This window comes from Meriones unguiculatus, chromosome 8, assembly GCF_030254825.1.
Source record: "Meriones unguiculatus strain TT.TT164.6M chromosome 8, Bangor_MerUng_6.1, whole genome shotgun sequence".
Classification (NCBI taxonomy): domain Eukaryota; kingdom Metazoa; phylum Chordata; class Mammalia; order Rodentia; family Muridae; genus Meriones; species Meriones unguiculatus.
Window position 1 is genome coordinate 76,316,309 of NC_083356.1, and position 21,205 is coordinate 76,337,513.

The window sequence follows — 21,205 nt, forward strand, 5'->3', positions numbered from 1 at the left end:
GGAGGCTCACTGCAAGTTCCAGACAAACCTGAGCTATAGGGTGAGAGTCTTGTCTTTAAAAAGAATCTGACAGGGATTATGCATCTCTCAACCCTTATCAGAGATGCTTCTAGTTGCAGCAGATGACGATTAACACATCGACCCACAATTGTCTCAGGTGCAGAGTAAGAGACTTTAAATGCTCAGCCCTAAATGGGGCGTGAGTATCACACACACACACACACACACACACATACACACACACACCCTGCAAAGGCTCAGGGATGTTTGCAGAAGAGGAGGTGAATGACTACAAGGACACAGCATGACAGCTACACATATGCAGTCACAACAGCTGCGACAGCATGCACAAGACCTGTGCAAGCTTAAGCCAGCCTGAATCCATGCTCAGAGTGGGGAAGAGGACACATAGCTCTACCTCTGGCTCAATATAAAAAGTCGCCAAAACCTCTGTAAAAAGAATGAGAGGTGTTAAGGATAATTCTATGCACATTTGATAACTTAGATGAAACAGACCAATCCCTTGAAAAACACAAGCTGCTGCAATTCACTGCAACACATGAGCAGCTCTTTGATTATTAAGAAAACTGGACTTAAAACTTTCAAACTTTAAAGAACTTAAATCTCCAGATTCCAGAGGCTCACTGAAAATTTTTTATCTTACATTTAATGAATAATTAACACCAATTATACAGTCTTTTCTAGAAAGTAGAATAAGAGGGAAGGGTATTTTCCAATTCATTTCATGAATCTAATATTCTCAAACCAGACAAAAATAGTGTAAAATCAAAAAATAATGATTTTCCTCATGAACATGGGCATAGAATTTCTTAACAAAATTAGCAAAGAGAATTCACCAATAAACAAGTATATCATGACCAAGAGGATTAATTTTAGGGAATGTAGGGCAGTTCAATATTCAATGTAATCTGCCACGTTAACACGATAAAGGAAAAAAAAACACATGATCATATCAGTTGATGCAGAAAGCACATCTAAAACTTCAGCTATCAGTTATGATTCTCAGAAAACCATGAACAGAAAACTTTCTCAACTTGAAGTAGAATCCACAGTCAACATCCTTGATAGTGAATATTTTCCCCTAAGATCAACGGTACAGCAAGGGCAGCTAAGCTCACCACCCTGCTTCCGAATCAAGTGAGAGCAGGAAATGAAGGGCTAGTCAGTGACCTACAAACAGTAATTCTATTCCTATAATAGCAGTTAACACATCAAAATCAGAGGCTCAAATCAATCTATAATCATTCAAACTAAACACTGGAGTACTCTGGGCCTGGTAAGATGACTCGAGTGGTAAAGTCACTTGTTGCCAAGCCCAGTGACCTCAGTTCATCCCTCAGGGACCACAGGGTAGAAGGAGAGGACAGACTCCGGCAGGTTGACTCTGACTTCCCCACATGCACTCTGGGTTACTCCCATATGCACAACAGATAAAAATGCAATTTAAAAAAGTAATCACACTTAGATCTACCAAAACACGGATATACTTGCATGTTTTAAAAGTATAAAATGTTGCGAAGGTAATCAAAGAACCAAACACTGCACTATAGCTGAGGAACTAAAAAGCTCAATGTAAAAGATAAAGATGTTTGCAGAGTATGGTGGCACACACCTGTAATCCCAGCCCTTAGGAAGAAGAGGCAGGCAGATCTCTGTGAGTTCAAGGCCAGCCTGGTCTACAAAGAGAGTCCAGGACAGCCAGAGCTTTGTTACACAGAGAAACCTTGTCATGAAAAGAGGGAGAGAGAGAGAGAGAGAGAGAGAGAGAGAGAGAGAGAGAGGGAGGGAGGGAGGGAGGGAGGGAGATAAAGATCTTCAAATGTTACACAGAGAAACCTTGTCATGAAAAGAGGAGAGAGAGAGAGAGAGAGAGAGAGAGAGAGAGAGAGAGAGAGGGAGGGAGGGAGGGAGGGAGGGAGGGAGATAAAGATCTTCAAATGTTACACAGATTTAACATCAGTGCCCTCAAATCCCAAGGGAATTTTTGGTTGATATAGAAAAATTATTCTAAAAGTCATAAGACAGACAACTCTAACAACCTTGAAAACACAACTACAAATAGACACAGACACACAGATGGACAGATCCATGTTCATCACTTTTAGTCACAGGTTCAAAAGAAAAGACCATCTTTTGCACAAATGGTGGGAGTATTTGGTTTTCTGAAGAGGAAGCCATGGGCAGGGGGAGAACTCAACCCAAGTTCATATCTTATATTACATGAAATATTAAATATGTAGAAAACTAGAAAGTTTTCGGGATCAGAGGCAAAAGGTTCTTACACCTGATACCTAAACAATTCATAAATGAAAAAAATAGAGAAACTGGACTTGATCAGACAGTAAAGTTTTTACTACATGAAAGATTGTGTTAAGGGGAAAAGGCATATGTCTACTGAAGCAAACATGTATAGACATACACACACACACACACACACACGCGCGCGCGCGCGCGCGGTTCTGAACAGACTCAGCCAAGAACCCTGGAAAGTCAATAGTAAAATAAATTCAAGAACCCCCCCCCCCAGGGAGCTTGACAGACATGGCTGATAGATGTGGAGGTTGTTCTTCCAGAGGACTCCGGATTCAATTCCCAATCTCCACACGTTAGTGTTTTCAGACACTACAACAGGGGTGAAAGCGCATACTGCATCTCTCAAAACAAGGAGTGCTCGCATTAGTCCTTAAAGTGCACTTAAATTCATAATTACCTCAGACCTTAAATTCTATATTTAAAAAAAGGAAAGTTAACTTCTCTGTCGATCCAAAGAATTGAGGTTTTATTTTTTACAAGTCTTTGCAAAAGTGAGCCAGAGATTCCTGTGAGCAGAAGGAAATATCAAGACACTGTCCCATCCATCCATTATCTGAGGGAGCTTTGGTCATTAAGTGCATGGCTGGGGGCAGGGGATGCAGAAAGGGAAGACCTCTTCTACCCAGCAGGCACAGGAAGCCACTGTTTCTGCCAGAACTTCCTGAGGCAGGCTTGCTGGCCTCCTGCACAATGCCGGTCACTGCACTCACTTCAGCAAGCGTCAAGGGTCCTATTCCAGACAGATCTGTCCCGGACAGTTCACAGAAGTTTTCCAGACTCAAGCCACAGGAAACCAGGGCCCAAGGGCTGGCCATAAAACCACTTTCTGTGTTTTCATTAAATCTTGGTTTAACGTATTTTCTATCAAAACAAAAATAGAGGAACACCTGGTGCCTTTATCAAAACAAGCTCAGTTCTGAAAAGAAATCAGCCTGTAGGATGAAGTTGTGGGGTATGGGGACCTCCAAGCCTCCATCTCTTTGCTCAGGAACAGTCCCTTGCCAGCTGGGCCGCGCTCAGGAAGACAGGGGCCTACAGGGGAAGCTGCTCCTCATCCTTCACCTGCCACAGGGTGAGATACCAGAAGGATACCTGTGGAAATGAGGTCTCTTGTCCTCTGGCCACGAGGAACAAGGGCCTCCTACCACAACTTGTCCTTTCTAGAGACCTGAGTAACAGCTCTGTCAGACCACAGTATGATGACTGTGGTGCACATGTCCCACTGATATCTACCACATGCTTTAGGCAAGAGCTCGTGACCTTCCTCCCAAGGGTTTTAATTCCCGAACATTATGGAAACACGCAGGCTTTCTCAACCTTGCTTCAGCACTGAGCAGATGGTTTGGTGTGGGGGGAGGGAAGGGGGGTGTTTTGTTTTTCTTCTTCTGCTCTGGTGCATGACAACTGGCTTCTCGTTTGCAGGTTTCCAATTTTAAACCTGTGTGTTTTTTTGAGCCCTAAGCCTAACCCACTGCCCAGAGGAGAGCCAATTTGTCCCAGCGTACCCACAGCACCCCACATCTGACGCTTCAAATGCTGGCAGCTCCAATGACTCTGAAGACACCGGGGATACTTTAGGTACCTATAAATTATGCAGGACCAGCAGTTTTGGAAAAAAAAAATGTTCTGTTGCCTAATTAGTTTCAACACTACTGAAGGGAAGGGAGATGAGAAGAAGGGGGAAAGGAAGGAGGAAGAGGGCTAACCCACATGCTGCCCATGGAGGCCGCATGGAAGTCAGAGGCCTCCACCAAGGCTGGCTTCCCAGCTCACAGTGGCAGGAAGAAGAGCCAAACAACAGGCATCCCCCTCCGCCCTCTGACTGGTTGGAGCCCACCTTCTCTGCCCTCCCAGCCCAACTCCACCAGGCAGGCCCTGTCTGCTGTACCTTCTCATACCCCAGAATCCTTCCCATGTGTGCCTGGGCTACCCTGACAGCTGCCCACCTTTATGTCACCTTTCCTCACCTGTGTCCATCCTCAGTGTCTCACTGCCACTTCCCCGTCACTCTTCCAGCCCAGCAGTCTTGCTGCTGAGCCTTTTCTACACCTTTTCTGAAACCCACTGCAATCTCTGAGAGCAGGTACTTCAGCCTGTCACCCCAAGCCCTGGGCATGTGGCTGAAGGACAGGAAAAGAGAGGCTGTTCTCAGAAGACTGCAGAAATGGAGACAATGAATTGAGACAGTTAGCAAATGATCTCCAGCCCTCTAGTCCAAGATCCTTCCCGAATCCAGAGAGAAGGAAAGTCGTTGAATTACATTTTTACAGACGAACCTTTGGCACCTTTAGCTTCAAGCAGCAGCAGTGCCTAAGAAGCCTTTCTAAGGCAGCTCAGGGCCAGCCAGCACATCTGGTGACTAATGGCAGGAAGCTGGTCAGAGCATCTCACTGTGTGAGGGAGGTGGGAGTTAATCCTAGACAGATTGTACACTGAGCATGGTCTAGCCTCCAGCTGCCACAGGCTTCCTCATCCTCTGGACAGTCTTTGGAGCCTTCCCAACACATTCCTGCACTTTGCTGACTTACTGTGGAACTCCAAATGAAGAAAAAGCGGAAATGCCTCTTCTCACCCCTCCTTCTCTGCCTTTCCCCTTGAACTTGGGGCCAGAGCTCTTGGGAATGAGATGTTTATATGAGAAGAGGCTAGAGGCCAGATGAAGAGAGGACTACTGCCCCTCTCCCAGAAAGAGCTCTTAGAGCTATGTGCAGGCTGGGTAATTACAGGAGAGCTAGCTCAAGCCTCTTGCCCTGCTCACCTTCCACTAAAATGCATGGTGCAGCATGATGGTGAAATGTGCTTATTAATTTCACTCATTTGACACCACGCTCTCCTGCCCTGAGCTAGATGTTAGAAGAAAATGATAGGGATAGATTGTGCCCCTGTCAGGCTTCCAGGGACTCTCAGAAAGCCAAACTATCAAAGGCCATCTGCCGCCCACTAGCCAAGCAGTCTGGATGACCCCAAAGGTGCAGGAGAAACGCTACAGATGCTGATGGACAGAGAAGAGCAGGGAGCTGTGAGGCCCAGGCTTGGGGCTTGAGCCTTGGGGGCCCTGGATAGTCCACAGGCAGAGCAGGAGCTCCCAGCCCGGCCTGATGCACGATGTGCTGCCTCAGACCCAATTCATCACAACACACTTCAGCTTCTCAAATCAGGAGCATTTTTATTAGCTTCCCCAAGAGTTTTATGGCACAAAGCCATACCTAATGATTCTATTTTATGGAAAGTTAGACATTCCAACTGGGCTTTGAAGACAGGAGGCCGGCCGGACGCAAATCTTTGTCAAAAAAAGACCCTCTCCATCTCTTCACAAGCATCTCAACAGTAGAGAAGGAGAAGTTTTGTTTTCTTGATCTTTTTCTTAACGGACTCCTCTTTGTGTAGTGAGGACCTGATGCAGTCTAACCCAAGAGGTTCTCAGTGGGGGCTGATTTTGCTAACCCATCCCTCCACAGGGAACATCTGGAAACATCTGGGGTGTTCTTCCCTTTGACTACACAGAGGTCAAGGAAGCTGCACACAGCCTCTGATGCACAGGATAGCTCTATGACAAGAATTCCCTGATTATTGGCCCTGATATTGGGAAGCCCTGACTAGGGCTCCAGCCCGCACACGAAGCTGATCGCTGCACAAGTTCCTTGCTGGCTCTGGGCAAGGACACCGCCACAGACTCAGAACATTTACACTCCTGGGACAGTGCAAGACAACCTCCAGGGTCTCTCCTAAGTCTTTTTCATGAAGCACCTACACTAGAGGTGACTTTGAAAAGCAATGGAGCTAATTAAAAGGTGAAAAATGACCACCCCATGGCCTCAGCAGGTCCTCTGACTCCCAAAGCAGGACATTACAGCCACCTCCTCTGGCCATGACTTTCCTCTTCTGGTCATTCTAAGTTATGAGAGGGAAGACGCACATTTTTCACACAGGGACTGAGGTTCTTAGATAGAGAGCAGAACAGACGAGCTGGCATTGTCTTACCACATCATAGCCAGTTGGGGCTCGGTTCCGGGACGCCACCACCCCGACTCCCGTGATGGGGTCCATTGGCGTCTCTGGCAAGGCTTCTGAAAGCTCTTTGACTTCAGGCATGGTGGCTTGGTCCTGGTTTGGAAAAGGAAATGGAGAGCATAGAATTCAAACTCAGTGTTCAATGTGAGTGAGCAAGGTTTTAAATAGACGGAGAATCCTGGGGCAGCTATCCTCAGCTGAGCTCTGCATTCCTCACCTGGCCTTATCTGACCCCGATCTCAGATCAAGAATTCAACCTCAAGTTGTTAGCATGGAATGCTGAGGCTTGTGACTGCTCTCAGGAGCTAATTTCCACTCAAACACAAGAGCACATCCCCACATATTCCAGGCTGGCCTCCACCTCCCTCCCCCGTGCTCACATTACAGGTGTATATACTTAGTTTTATGTGCTGCTGGGATGGAACCCTTTATGCGGGGCACGCAAGCACGCTACCCACTGAGCTACTTCCCAGCCCCACATGCCGCTTAGCTCTCCTCCCAGCTGCCTGATTTCTTCCCAGGGACCAACACCAGGCAGGCCACCCCCGGCAAAGTCTCGAAGCAACCCCTGTCCCTTACACAGTGCTCCCGTACGGAGAAACCACAGCTAGACATTCGTCAGACAGAGAATTCAATGAGCTCCAAAAACAGAGGAAGCATTTGGGCATGGGCATGAGAGGTACGTGTGGCTCCTGACTCCACACTTACAAGTCAGTGTCTGAACAAGAAATTACAGCTTGGGGAGGCCCAGCTTTCTCTCAACTGTAAAATGAGGTCTTGATCCATTCCCCAGCTGTCGAGAAAACTGAAAGAGAGGATATAAAAGAAGGCCCAGAGAGGGCCATGACACCGCAGGTACTCAGAATGCAGCAGGTGGGCTCTGGCTTGAGCCAGAGACAGGAAGCACCACACACTAGAGGTCTGGCCCATTTCTTTGTCTAGTTTAACCCCACGGGTCAAGTGGCACTTACTCAGAGCTGAGCACTAACACTGATCCTAATTCTCACTGGTCGCTTAGATGAAAAGATGCGTAGAGTTACTATTCTGCTGCTTGCGGCCTCTGCACAGGATCCTTGGAGGAGGCTGACGAAGCAGGGAGCGGTCGGCCTGGCTGCTATAGTGGCTGTGCACCCGAAACCAAATAAACCCAGCAACACCTGACACAGACCACTTTTACTGGGCGCACAGTAGGAAAGGACAAAATAAATTCCACCTCGTTCTGCAGCAATTAAACCCCACTGGCTGCGGCGCGCTCAAGGATGGCTCCAACTTCAAAAGCAAACCAAACATCCTGCCTGAAGAGGCAGCAGGAGGCACATTCTTGCTCCTCAGCCTCTTATCAAAAAGCACTGGCCACTCAAAAATGTCTGTAGACTACCTCACAGGAACCATCAAAACGCTCCACTGCAGGTCACCCACTTAGTCAGTGGCACCTACAGAGCACTCCGGAAACAGACTTGTTCCTGGTTAGAGCTCGGCAGTGTCCGGCGCCCCTGCCCTCCTAGCCAAGTTACAGAGTTATTGCTTCTACCAAAAATAAGCCTCCAGCAGCCCGGGCAGGAGGTGGAGACCATGCTGCACCACCACACCCTTTGCTTGTCTCGACTTCCATTTTCTAGGCAGGTTTATCTTCGACAGCTCGTGGCTCAGGGCCCTTGCACCTAGTAGGTATTAAGTAAATATTTATCAAGTGACTCCATATGTGTGACCCCAATATGGGCTTAGGGTTAAATATCTACACCTGCTCAATCTAGAGCAAACCACTAAATAAAAATGGCTGTCCCTGAAAAATCCTGTATTTGGGGGAGCATGAAAACCACACGGCTGCAGTTTGCAAAATATTGGTACCTGCTGTCGGTTACCAAAAATGCTTTGCAATTAACAACTCATTAGCAAAATGTACAAATGCTGCCAGTGTTAAATATCATGCTGTGAATTTAATAAAGAACATGTGAAGCAACAAAAAACAATTTAATACTACTGCCTTTACTATCAAAGAAAAAGAGGGATGGAGAATGAAAAGGAATAAGAAATGAAGGAAAGGAGAAGAGGGAGGGTGGAGGGAGAAGGCAGACAGAGAAAGAGTGAGATTAAGTGAGCACACACAGGAATATCTCATTTGCTGGGAGAGCCATATTCCCTGATGGCAATGCACTCCATGAGGCATGATGACAAGGGTCCTCTTGCTTGCTGTCAATTGCAGGAGGATGTGTATGCTTGCAAAGGGAAGATATTGCTCCCACAATGCACCCACAGAGGCACCCAGCAGCAGCTTCCAAGATGGCTGCAGGCAGCCTCCAGCTGAAGCAGACAAAGAGCTGGGCCTGAGAGCTCAGGAGCCCAGCTTGCCCAGCCCACTGCAGGTCTGGCTCAGCCAGCACAGTCATCCCCAAGCTCTCTGCCCCCCCTTCTCCCTTAGTTGCAGGGTTGCTGTGCCCTGGAGATCAAGGCAGCCTTTGTGCCTCGGAGACAAATGGCTGTTCCAGGGGCTGCAGCCCACTTGGCGGTGGGGCATGGCTGCCACCAGCCAAGGAGCCTCTTAATGAGAAACGCCCAAGATATCCATGGCAGAGGCCATCGCTCAAAGTGGCTTGCCCTGAATTACATATTTTCTGACTGCAAATTACTTTTAACAGCGTCTCTACCGTCACTTCAATTGACCTTCCTAACAAAAGGCCATTTATTAACTTGCACTCCATGCTTCCACAGGCTGCTTGGAGCCTCCAGCCAGAAAGAAAGGCACGGGAGCAGAACAGTACCCTGCCACCCAGGGTCCTGGGCCAGGCCTTTGCTGGGAAGAAGAGGGGCATGAATAAGAGCCCAGCAGAGGGCCAGGAGGAGACGCCTGCTAAAACACTCCCTGAAGCAACTCTCAGTTCCATCACAGTGGCTCCGTCTGCCATGTGAACACGCCCCTGTGTAGAACTCTGCAAATTCAGAGGACTCACTCAGGTTCCCTGTCAGCTGACACTCACCTTAGAGTTGGAGGGTCCACCATGCTAGCCTTACTTTATATAAGGGGAAACTGAGGCTTGTTCCCAGACACCCAGTGGCTGGCAGAGACAGAGGCATTATCCTCAGTCTAGCCTGTACTCTGTTGCACAGCACACTGAGCCCAACATCCCGCCCAAATATACTAACACTAATTATATTTTAAAATGCCAAAGCGCTTTTTTTCTCTGGCCAATAGCTCAATAAGTCAGGGAAAGGGGAGAAAAGTACAGAAAGATAAAAGTAACATGGGATTAATTTTCCTCACACCTCAGTTTCAAGATTCAACATTCCCCTCATAAATAATTTACAACAATAAAAATGAGCTAAGGCCATGTTTGTGTAGGACAGAGGTAAATTCAGGCCTAATGAGGGAGATCTGAGCTCAGCACAGGAGGGAATGGGTTGATCTATGGCCTGGCATGTGCAGGATCCACAGCACACAGGGGCTCCATTACCAAGCCTAAGTAGCTGGGCCGACGGGGAGCAGAGACAACACTGTGCCATCCAGCTGTGGCTGCAGGAAGTGTCCACAGGGAGAGCCAGAATGGACTCCCAACTTGTGTGCCTAGATGGCAAATACTGAGCCAATCTGAAACACAGTGGGTTATCAACACAAGCCAGCCAAAAAGGACGTCTGCTCTTGGCCATGGTGACAATGACCTTGAGCTGCTCTCCTAACGAAACCTTCCGGGCCTTCAGATGTCAGGCCCCAATGACCTTTCCAGAGAGGGCATGTGGCCTCTTCCAGGTCATTCCCAGGCTGAAGGCTGCACTGCTCTGGCTACCTGAGAGATCCCTCAAGACAAGAGAGTAAGGCAAGAGTGTGTGCATGCGCTGGCTGCGTTTGGTCTTCCAAGGGAGGGAGTCTCCACCCCAACACCATGCTAGATGAATTTCTGATGGAGGACTGGCCAGGAAGAGGTCTGTCAGCGCCTCAACACTGTCATCCCAGGCTCACAGAGACAGGAACCTTAACTATGACACTCCTTCACACTGTGGCAGGCAGACACCACACTGCTCCCTCGCAGCTGATCAAAGAATTACCACAACCACGCACTTAATCCTAAAAGTCAGCAGTTCTGGGCTTAACTGATGCTGCTCATTGTTTCAGAATCAAAGGCTGCCTTGGGCCCCAGCCCGGAGAAGGCGAAGCTACTGTAGCACGGCTGAAAACTCAGGGGAACTTTGATACCATCTCTGTTTAATTTCCACGGCCTTAGTGAGCCTGGGGTTTATCTCGTTTTATCAACTCCGGTACTGAAATCAAAACCCAGCTAACCACACGCAGTCCCCCCTCAGAGGCCCTTCCAGCAGTGGGGAGTGGGCCAGGGAGTTTAAAGTGCTTTCCAGAGCAAGGACTGCAGGGGGCAGGAGCTGCTGCCTACAAACGAGGCCTGGCCTCCGGGCCATCCTGGCCTCCCTGCAGAGAGCATGAACAAGGCTGGCTCAGAAGCAATGCCAGCGCTGCCCACCAGGGCTAAAGACGTGATCACATATCTTCTGAAAAGAGTAATTTCAAAGTCCTGGGGGGTCAGGAGGGGGCCAAGTTAAACTGGCCGACTGTAATTGAAATGACAAAATCAGTGGGTTAATTAAGTCCCTACAGAAGGATGAGCTGTGTTCAGTTTACGTGGAGTCCAAGCACAAGGGCACCAAAGACTCAAACTGCCATACCCTGCAGCTTGTGGGGCAGGAGAGCAGACTCTCTCTCCCCAGCGAAGCTGCTGCCACAGCCAGGTGTTCCCAGACATGAGGGCCTCTGCCCCTCTCTCCCAGTGGCAGGGATGGTCTGCAGGGCTCCGCGCCCACCTGGAACCTCCCAAGCACAAGCACCTTTCTGCCGACAAGGAAGAGATAAAAGGCAAAGGCCTATCCTCAGCAAGGTAGACAGTGGCTGGGCCTCCCCAACACATGCCACACTGCACAGGACCCAGAGGTCCGAGCACCTACCTCACCTGGAGGAGACCAAGTGTCGTGAAGCACCCAGGAGAGTGTGCAGCCAGCAGCCAGAGAGATAGTCATGGCTAATGGCTGATGGGCATCTGCTGTGGAGCCTCACCAGCGAGGACCTGGCCTGCCCGCACCTGTGTACGCGCACAGCTAAGCTGGTGACCCATCAGAAGTCAAATCCCGGGGCAACTGCTGCCGGACAGGCAGGTGGCAGCAGGCCACTGACTGCTGGGAGAGTTGTTCTGATACCAGGGAGCGATGGCAAATACTGTTCTAAGCTCTCCCAGGCCAGAAAGAGTTTTCCAGCTGGGGAACAACAAACAATGGTGAGCACTTCCTTTTCCCCCAGTAAAGGTCTGGCTTTTCCTGAGAGAAGAGTCTGGTACACAAACGCATCAATTCAATCAGGCCCTTCCCACTTACATGAATCATCTGAGGACCACACATGGTTCCCGTAAAGCACACAGGGCAGGCCCTCTCTAAAAGACAAATGTTGAATGAAGTGTCCCTTCATTGCCCAGACAAAGCTGCCCAAGGAAACTCAGCTCTGCACAGCCCCAGAACACAACTGAAAGGTAGAGAGTCCGCCAGAACACAGATAACACCGGAACGCTCCGCCGTATTTGTGATCACAGCAAAGGAGGGGTCCTGCCCATTCCTATCGGGTCTAGCCTGGTGGTACCATACTGGAAGACCCTGACAGAAGGAAACTACCCAGCAAACAAAATCATCCCAAGAGGTCACAAGAGCAAAGGTCCTTTTCTGTTTAGTGCCATAGCATGAGTAAGTCATACATTGTCCTGATGGCCAGTTCCAGCAGAGTATAAATGCCATGTTACCTCAGTGCCAGGCTGATGGGCTCCCACAACCCAGGTTCTTTTTGGCTTTCCCATCTTGAGTGTTTCTCTGGTACATTCATCAATTTAATCGGTCCATCCGACAGCTGACAGCTTCCACAAAGGCCTTCCTGTTCTCTCCTAAAACTCAGGGGTGTATCTGGTATTCTGCTGTCTGACTTTAACTGCATATCCCGCTGACGCCCCCGACTTGGCTCACCTTGACACATCCTTCCATATCCCCTTCCTAACAGGGCCGGACATCTGTGGAGAGCTAGGATGAGAGGGGTGTTCTCCTGCATTTGGGAGCATCGCTCTTTTGGCTGAGGGCAGCTTGTACGCAGAGCGTCTCTTGGGAAGCTCCTAAACCCAACAACCCTGAACCCCATAGTAGAAACAGACTCGGGCAAGGAGCCTAAAAAGCTGCATTCTCATGGGATCCCAGTTCTCACTCCAACAGCTGGCCACTACCTGCAATTCAAGAACCCAGTGGTTGGTCCTTATATGTTTGATGAGCAAATGGCGAAGAAATGAAATGGAACGAACTTGAAGGTGACCTTCCATGGAGAAGAATCTCTGAATGAGTTTCCTAGCCTCTACCCCCTCACCACAGGTCAGCCAAGAGTAGCCAGCTTCTCTCCCACAGACACTCACCCCCAATATTCCACACCTCAGGCACTTCTCCAATTTCCTCAAATTTCTCCAACTGCCCATGTAGACAAATGCCATCACCCAGAGTTCCAATATTATCCATGCTAAGATCCTGAGCATGGGATCTTGGCATACACATATGCTCATGTACACATGCATGAACAAAGGTGCACGCACACAGCCTTGCTGCTCAGGCTATGTGCTTTCCTCACGTTGTTCAAAGGTGTGCTATGTGCACTCTGCTGGCAGTAGGTTCTCAATATGTGGTCTACATATGGATAAAAAAATGAATGAAGTTCTTGTCCTCTCAAATACTGCCCAAATTTCAGCGGATTAAAGAGACTGCATTAATGCTGCAGAAGCAACAGTGATAGCAAACCTGCTTGCCGCCTTCTGATGGGACCCCCAGCAGGGTCACTGATGTCCTAGAAGGACAAACTGAACTCCAGACATACCCACACATGCAATCTTCCGGACTTTTCCAAAGGTGGATCACAATGCAATAGTGATGTCTGAGGGTCTAGAAGGGGCTAAGAATGTCCCAGCTAGCCGCAAGGAGAATGCCCTGAGGAACTTGTCTGTCAATAGCAGCCTCTTCCTGCCCTGGTTGTGGATCCGGGCTGAGCCTGGATAACGCAATCCAGGCTGAGAGATCTCCACAACGCTGAGCATCAGCAGCAAGGTGAGAGCCCAGGCTTCAGAGAACACCCCCAAGGCAAGGGGGCTGCAAATGAGGAGACACCTCCATAAGAAGGAAGAGCTGGCCTCCCCAGACGGTGAGGATGGTAGAGTCTTGCTGACATCAGCAAGGGCACGGTGGTGTGAACAAAGGAGACTTTTGGGGGCACAGCAAGCAACAGATGGGCTCTGAAGCAAGTTCAGAAATGCCTAAACAAACAAATGGACAAAAATCCGACTAAACTCAATTAAAAAAAAATGGCACTGCTGCCTATCCCACAAACTAAGCAATGGTGCTCATGGCAAGAAGGGATGCCAGGGGTCCAAAGCAGGGCACACTAGGACTTCAACCATATGCTGCTCCCACCTACATGGGTTCCCCAGGGTTCCTTACATTATCAGCCGGAGTCGGGATGGCCAGCAGGGCACAGGAATGGAGACGGCACAGCTGTGGAGTCAGACCAGCATGCCAACCACAGCTCAGACACTCACAGCCCTGTAGCTTTGCAAATCTATCAACCCAGACCTGAGTTTTCAGCAAATGAAGCAGGGGTAGTGGACATGTCTCCTTTATGGAATTACAGTGTGCATAAAACATAGAGAACTGCCTCAGAGGACACGGTCAACAGTGAAAAAACAACCAAAAGAAGGAGGAAACATATTTGCCAACCAGATCTGCTCACAATATCTGATGAGGAGTTATATTCAAATCTAAAGAAGAACTGCAGCTAAATAAGAGTCGGCTTACTCAATTTAAATGAACAAACATTTCTCTGAGGGTGAGAGATGCCCGGATAATGTGTAACACAGGAGACAACGTTCAACTCTGAAGTCCCTGGGAACAAAAGTTAAAACCCGAACCACAGTGAAATGTCTTATACCCATTTTGCTGGCACCTTCAAAAAGAAAAGCAAGCACCCAGAGGTAACAAATGTTGGGAGGATATGGATAAATCAGAAGCTTTGATGTTACTGTTGGGAATGTGCACAGCAGCCATCATTTTATAGAAAAAAAAAATGCTGATTCCCCTAAGGATTAAAAATAACATTTCCATATGATCCATTTCTAACTATCTACCCCCAAAGAATTGAAACCAGAGCTAGAACAGCCTCATTCAATGGTCAAAATATGATGAATGGGCAAATGAAATGGTCAATACATTCAATCATATATCATTCAGCCTTCAAAGGAAGGAAAATCTGACCCATACTATAGCATGATGAATTGTGAGGATATTGTGCTAAATAAAATGAGCCATTCTGAAAAAATTTGCACATTGTTAGATTCCATCTCCATAAGGCTCCCAGCAAGGTTACATTCAGGGAGACAGAAAGTAGAATGGAGGTTACCAGGAGCCAGAAGAAATGGAGCTGTTTTATGGTTTCAATTTTGCAAGCCAAAAAAGGTCTCAAGATTAGAGCTGAAAGGATGATTCAGCCTTGAAAACACAAGAGGACCTTGGTTCAGTCCCCAGAACCCATGCCAAAAAGCCTGACAGAAGTGAGTGGGTGTCACTGGAGAGAAGGCTCAGCTGTAAAGAGTACTTACTGGTTGCTCTTCCAAAGGAGCTGGGTTCAGTTCCAAGCACCCACATGGTGGCTAACAGCCATCTGCAACCCCATTTCCAGGGTATCTGATGGCCTCTTCTATCCTCTATGGGCACCAGGAAAGTACACTGACATACATGCAAGCAAAACATTCATACACATAAAATAATAACTTTAAATAAATATATAAAGTTTAAAATAATAAACTTTAAAATAAATAAATATATAAATAAAAACCCAGAAATGGTTGCACACACTTGTAACCTAGTGCTGAGGAGCTGGAAAAGGAAGGCTTTCTGGGCCACTCTGGCCAGCCTTGCCTAATTATCATGGATCTTGGCCAATGAGAGACCCTACCTCAAAAAACAAGGTGGATGGTTCTGAGGAACAGCCCGAGGGTGACCGCTGGCCTCAACACACATGCAAAGGTATACAAACACACAGAGAAAAGCTCTACAGATCAGCAGCACAACAGTGTGGCTAGACTGACTGCCACTGATCTGTACCCTTAACACTGGCAAAGTTGGTAAACTTCGTGTTGTCCAAATTTAAGACTTTTCTAAAAGCATCCAGAACCATGGTTCCCATACCTCAGCAGACATACGACCACCCAAAATGTGCTCACAAGTACAGAGTTGCTTTCCTAGAGATTCTGCCTCAGTGAAGTCTGGGGATGGACTCCTGATTTCTGCATTTTCATAAACTCCCCAAGCTTACTAGGCTCATTAAGAGCTCATGCATAAGCTGGGCAGTGGTTTTGCACACCTTTAGTCCCAGCACTTAGGAGGCAGAGGCAGGAAGATCTTTGTGAGTTTGAGGCCAGCTGATCTACTGAGCCAGTTCCAGGACAGCGAAGGCTACAAAGAGTAACTCTGTCTTGAAAAACAAGACAAATAAAATCATGTATGGAGCCGGATAAATGGCTCAGTGGTTAATTCTGTGTACTGCCCTTGCTGAGGACCCAAGTTTGGTTCCCAACACCTGTGTTAGGTGGCTCACAGCCACCTGTAATTCTGGCTCTAGAAGGGCTCCAACACCCTCTTGAGCCCTACAAGAGTACCTGTAGTCATGTGCATATGCCTACACACACACACACACACACACACACACACACTTAAAAATAAAAATAAATCTTAAACTCATATGTGGGCCAGGAAGATGGCCAGGCAGGTAAAGGCACTGCCACTAAGCCTGATGACTTGAGTTTAATTCCTGGGACCTACACAGTGGAAGGAGAGAACTGACAGGTTCTCCTCTAACCTCCGCACACATGTAACCCAAACCCCACTATCACACACAAAGATGATTTTTGAAAAGAATCATGTATTTCTCTTCTTCAATGACTATATGGGTACTCTTTCGAACACTCTGTCCTTATCAATATCTAGTGTTTTTTACTTCTTTAAAGAGTGCATGTAGCGTGTGCACACATATCTGTTTCTATAGATAAAATGAACACAGGAACACTCTAGTAAAAGCTCCAGCCAGAAGACCAACTACACAGGGCCCTCTTTGCTCAAGGAAGCTGAGCTACTGAGCTCCCACGTGTGGCCCTGGGATCTGCGCCCATGGGGTTCTCATATTTCTGCCAGAACAAGCTTAGCATCTTGCCAGGAGTGTGTCAACCAAACAGGACACATGCCCATAGGATGTCCCCAACAAGGGAGTAATGTCACACACACCCTAGGTGGCTCTGCCTCCTCGGCAGCTGGAGCGAGGAGACTGGCTCAGGCCCTTGCTCTGCGGACAACTTTGAGGAACCACAATTCCCTGGGGCAGCACAGTACTCTGAAGGCCAAGGAGAGCCCCAGGGATGGAAGAAGAGACAAGATAGGAAGCAGCTTTCTGCAAGCGCCCTGCCCCATACCACCAACTGGCACAGCTGGTAACCAGGATCCTCAGCCCAACCACAACCAACCATGTGGTCATTTATCATCTTCATTGTCCCAACAGTACTTGACACTTTCTGTGTGCAGCTCCAATGCTATCATTATGTGGCTGTGTGTTGAGGTTACTGCTCTTTGGACACGAACCATGGACCACTTCTAACTGGCCGTAGCAGAGGGACCCAAGCTACTTGGCTTCTGATCCCCCTGATGTAGATCTGCCGTGAAATGAGCAGAAATTCAATGTTGGAGCTCTCCCTTACTCCTTAGAGAGAGCACCCAGACATTGTATTCACATGGCCATGTGGTCTTTCAACACATACCAAACCAAGACGCTCCTGAATTATTTTTCTGATGGGGCCTGACCCCAGCAACAAATCATGTAAGCATTAGGCCTGCTAAGTGTTGGACGCCACTTAATTTTCATGATGCTCTCCGCCTCTTGAAGGGTCAAGTGCCTTCCTGATTGATGGTCCTTGTGGGGTTGGTATTATTTGTAAGCCACTTATACAATTAAGAAAATGGGGATTCTAGAAAGGGATGGTGCTTTGTTAGGGTTACCCAAGGTCTGAGGAGTGTGACAGAACTCAACCCAAGCCCTCAAATCCAAGCTGTGTTCACTATAGCATAGCTTCTATTGCCCTGAGAAGGCCCTTCCTATGCCTACAGAGATGCACTCAAAAAACAAACAAAATGAGCAATCTTCATCACCAAATGCTTAGCAGTAACTGCTAGCCGGGCTGGGGAAGGGCCAACAGGCACAAGCTTGACCCAGGGTCCTGGAAAGAAGTGCTTTGACTGATAATTCACCATGCTAGGGCAGACGTGTCAAATTCTCCTGCAGCCACCATTTATATACAACCATGACCCTGTGATACAGTTATTCGCCTCAGTCTACGTACCAGGAAGTGGTGACTCAGAAAACTGCATTCATTTGACCAATGGCACACTCTGAGTAGAAAAGCCAGACACAGGCCAGGGTCATTCTTAAAAGCCCCGCACTTAACCTTGGTGAAATATTCTAGAATGGTCAAGGTCCACCAATATAGGCACAGCAAGTGCCGATATATTAGTCTTCAGCCTAAATCAGGGGCACAAAAGCCAGAGGAAGGAATGGAGGACTGACCAGAAAGGGTGATTTTATATTTGATAAACCTGCTGTTGTCTATCAGTCGACCTCGGTGGGTCTTGGTGCCTGGGTCTACGCAGAAGCCCTGATTCTCAGAGACCGGGTTAAATAGGAGCGTGGCAAAATTCCTCAAAGCACCCCCAAGCGACTTCCAGGCTGGCAAGAGAGATGCCACCATCTGCGGGACCTAACCTCCGCCTGCTCTCAGAGTTTTTCAGTTATTATAGGTTTCTGCGAGGCTTATCTCCTAACTTTTCCAAGGCAGCTGATAAGATTTGCCAGCCCTGTTAAGAGGAGATAGGATCCAGCCAGCTGTCGGGAAACATATGAGATTACTCCAACAAGGCACTACCAGAGACAAAGGCCCTGAAAGAGGAGCCCTGCCTGCTGTCTGCCAATGTGGCTGAAATCCAGGCGTTCAGGGTCTCCCGTGGGGGCAGGGAGTAGGGGCAATGGCCATTTGCCTTGGGCCTGCCTGTTGTCGTCCCTCTCGTCTTGCTGAACAGGTCGCTGGGGGCCAGGGGACAGAAGAGAGGTAGGCTGATAATTTAGGGACAGCTGTGTACTGAAGACAAAGGGAACAAAGATGCTCCTGGGTCTACCTTCTTCACTGAGCCTGTCTCTGAGGATGTGGTCCCTGGTGCTGTGCCAAGCAGCGCCTAGGGCCTCACTTGCCCTGGCTGGAGTCATTGCAAGGGGAGGCCCATCCACATGCCCACCGTGCTTCCTGGATGGCTGGTCACCTTGCAGACAGGTGCCCTACACAGTTCGGGTGCCCCTAGGTAACGATGCCTGAGGGTCAGGTGCGCGCTCCTCCGCACCCACGTGACAGCGGAGAGCCGTACCCCAGGCCAGGCGAGTCAAGGGAACTGTCCCCAGCGTGTGCCCCGGTGGAGACCATCGCCCCTCACCTGGCTCCACCCTCGGAACGCTGCTAGCAGCCATTCGAGTCCCCAGATCGCTCCAGCGACAAGGCCGAGCCGCAGCCCCGAGAGCCCGCGGCATCACGCCGGGCGGAGGCCGCCCTCCCGGGGCCTGTCCCCACGCGGGGCCGGGCAAGCAGCCCGCAGGCCTGGGCCCGGCCGGCTCCTCCCGAGCCCGCCCGCCCGCCCCCGCCCGTCTTCCCGCGCGGGCCTCACTTAACTGTTCCCCGCTGGGGCGGCGGCGGCTGCGGCGGCGGCGGGTCCCGGCTCCGTCTCACGCAGAAACAGCTTCTCATCGCCCGGGCGGCGCGGGAGGAGCCGGGCCCGGGGCCCAGGCGGCTGCAGCCGGCGCCGCAGCTCGAGCGCAGCCTCCCCGGGAGCGGCGGCGGCGAGGGGCGGGGCGCGGCCTGGCGGCGGCGGCGGCGGCGGCGGCGGCGGCAGAGACGGAGACAGCGGCTCGGGCCGGGGCCGGGGCGGGAGGGGCGCGCAGCCTGCGGCGGAGCCCGGGAGCGCACCGCCCTGTGGCCCCCGGCGCCCTCGGTCCCCGCCCCCAGTCGACCTCCGCTCGGCTTCGCTAGGCCTCGCAGTCCCCCTCGTCCACCGCTCAGCTCGTAGGTCCCTGGACGACGCTTCGGCACCCAGGCCTGCAGGCCTGGAGAGGTCCTTTGCAGGGACGCCTTCCCACCTGGCCCTTGTAGGCTTGACTGCACCCCAGGGCGATCCCCTCTGCTCTTCCCACTAGCCGGCTGATCTAACGCAGTGCAGCCGGGCCTCAGACTGACCCCACGCTCAGTGCAGGTCTCAGCTCACCCCTCTTGCAGGGCAAATGATTTACCAACAGAGGCCTGGGGGCAAACCTTGAGGAGGCATCTAGAGTAGCATGCCTGCCCCTGCAGCGCCTGTGGAAAGGTACACAAGTCAGGAAGAAATGCAGCAGGACCCTCAGGCTGGAAGGAAAGGAGGCGGTAGCCTTTGATCCCTGAACCACCTGCCCCTACACAGCCGGGCCTGCTGGCCCCGGAGGGGATGTGTGCTAAACTGGACATTTAAAACAGGACCACACAGTAGCCAGCTTCGGTTTGCTCATGCACCAGGACTCATAGCCACACATGACATGCTTTTCCAAACTAGCCAGGTCTTGAAGCAAAGAGTGCCAAGCAAAACTGGCTGTCGAGGAAAATATCCTTTGGGAATGATACCCAAATGTATGCATGCAATCCAGGTATCTATGTCACTCAGAAATACCGCTGGATCCAAATGGGTTTAATAGAAGTCCAAACACACCATAAGGAAACAGACAGTATGTGCTTTTAAACTGGTATGGAGCCCGTGGTGGTGCTCGTTTTAATTCCAGCACTGGGGAGGCAGAGGCAGGCAGATCTCTGAGTTCAAGGTCAGCCTAATCAACGTAGTGAGTTCCAGGATAGCCAGGCAGGGATCTGTCTCCAACAAAAGCCTGCTAAAAGGCAAAAGAAAAAAAAACAATGTATTTCCAGGTGTATCAGAACCCTGATACCAAGATCAAACAGAAATAACACCAAAAAGAACATGAGAACAGAGCTCTGTCCCTAGAGAACCGAATGTATGTGCTTTGATAAAGGCTGTCTGCTGTCTAACAAAGTAAGAAAGTGCTGTGTGCCACTCGTCTGCCCACCTTTAGGAAACTCAAAGTAAGTTAAAATATGGAAGCCTCTGGGTTGTCCCGTAGTAAAACAAAACAAAAAGCCTGGTGGTTTGTTTAGTAAGCCATTCCCGGGAATGATCTGGGGCCAAGAAGGTCACTGTCCTCAAAGCCTGTCAATTAACCTCCCACTGTGTCAATCAACGCCATAGAAGCCGACACACTTCATAGAGCTGCTGCCCTACTAAGTAAAACGGTAGCATTTTTCTGGTCCAGTTGTCTATAAAGACAGCCCAAACTACGACAGTGGCTCTCAACCTATGCGGTGTAACCCCCTTTTTTGGGGGAGGTCACATATCAGATACCCTGCATAGCAGATACTGACGATTCGTAACAGTAGCAGACTTACCATTTCAAAGTAACAAATAATTTTATGGTTGGGGGTCACCACAACCTGAGGCGCTGTATTAAAGGGTCTCGGCATTAGGAAGGTTGAGAAGCGCCGCTCTATGATCAGGCAGTACTTGGTCCGGAATTACAAAGGGGAAACTCAGTATTAAGAACTCTGTAAATTTGGGGCTGGAGAGTTGGCTCAGAAGTTAGGAGCATTGGCAGCTCTCCAGGTGACCTGGTCCAACTTCTAAC

At 49.5% G+C, this 21,205-nt stretch overlaps 1 protein-coding gene across 5 annotated transcripts in view; it reads right to left on the bottom strand.

Annotated features, from left to right (window-relative positions):
* Mvb12b (multivesicular body subunit 12B) overlaps window positions 1–19,646 on the bottom strand; it is a 154,725-nt gene extending 135,079 nt beyond the window's left edge. Inside the window, exons 1-2 of one of the 5 annotated variants that reach the window (XM_060389981.1) lie at window positions 19,161–19,646; window positions 6,316–6,438 (exon numbers count right to left, since the gene is read on the bottom strand). In XM_060389981.1, the coding sequence (XP_060245964.1) occupies window positions 6,316–6,438; window positions 19,161–19,235 (198 nt within the window). In that variant the 5' untranslated portion in view covers window positions 19,236–19,646. Of the gene's footprint in view, window positions 1–6,315; window positions 6,439–11,289; window positions 11,501–18,927; window positions 19,084–19,160 lie in introns of those variants that run through there. The other 4 variants (XM_060389979.1, XM_060389980.1, XM_060389978.1 and 1 more) reach the window with 4 other exon arrangements.
* Between the last annotated feature and the right edge of the window lie 1,559 nt (window positions 19,647–21,205).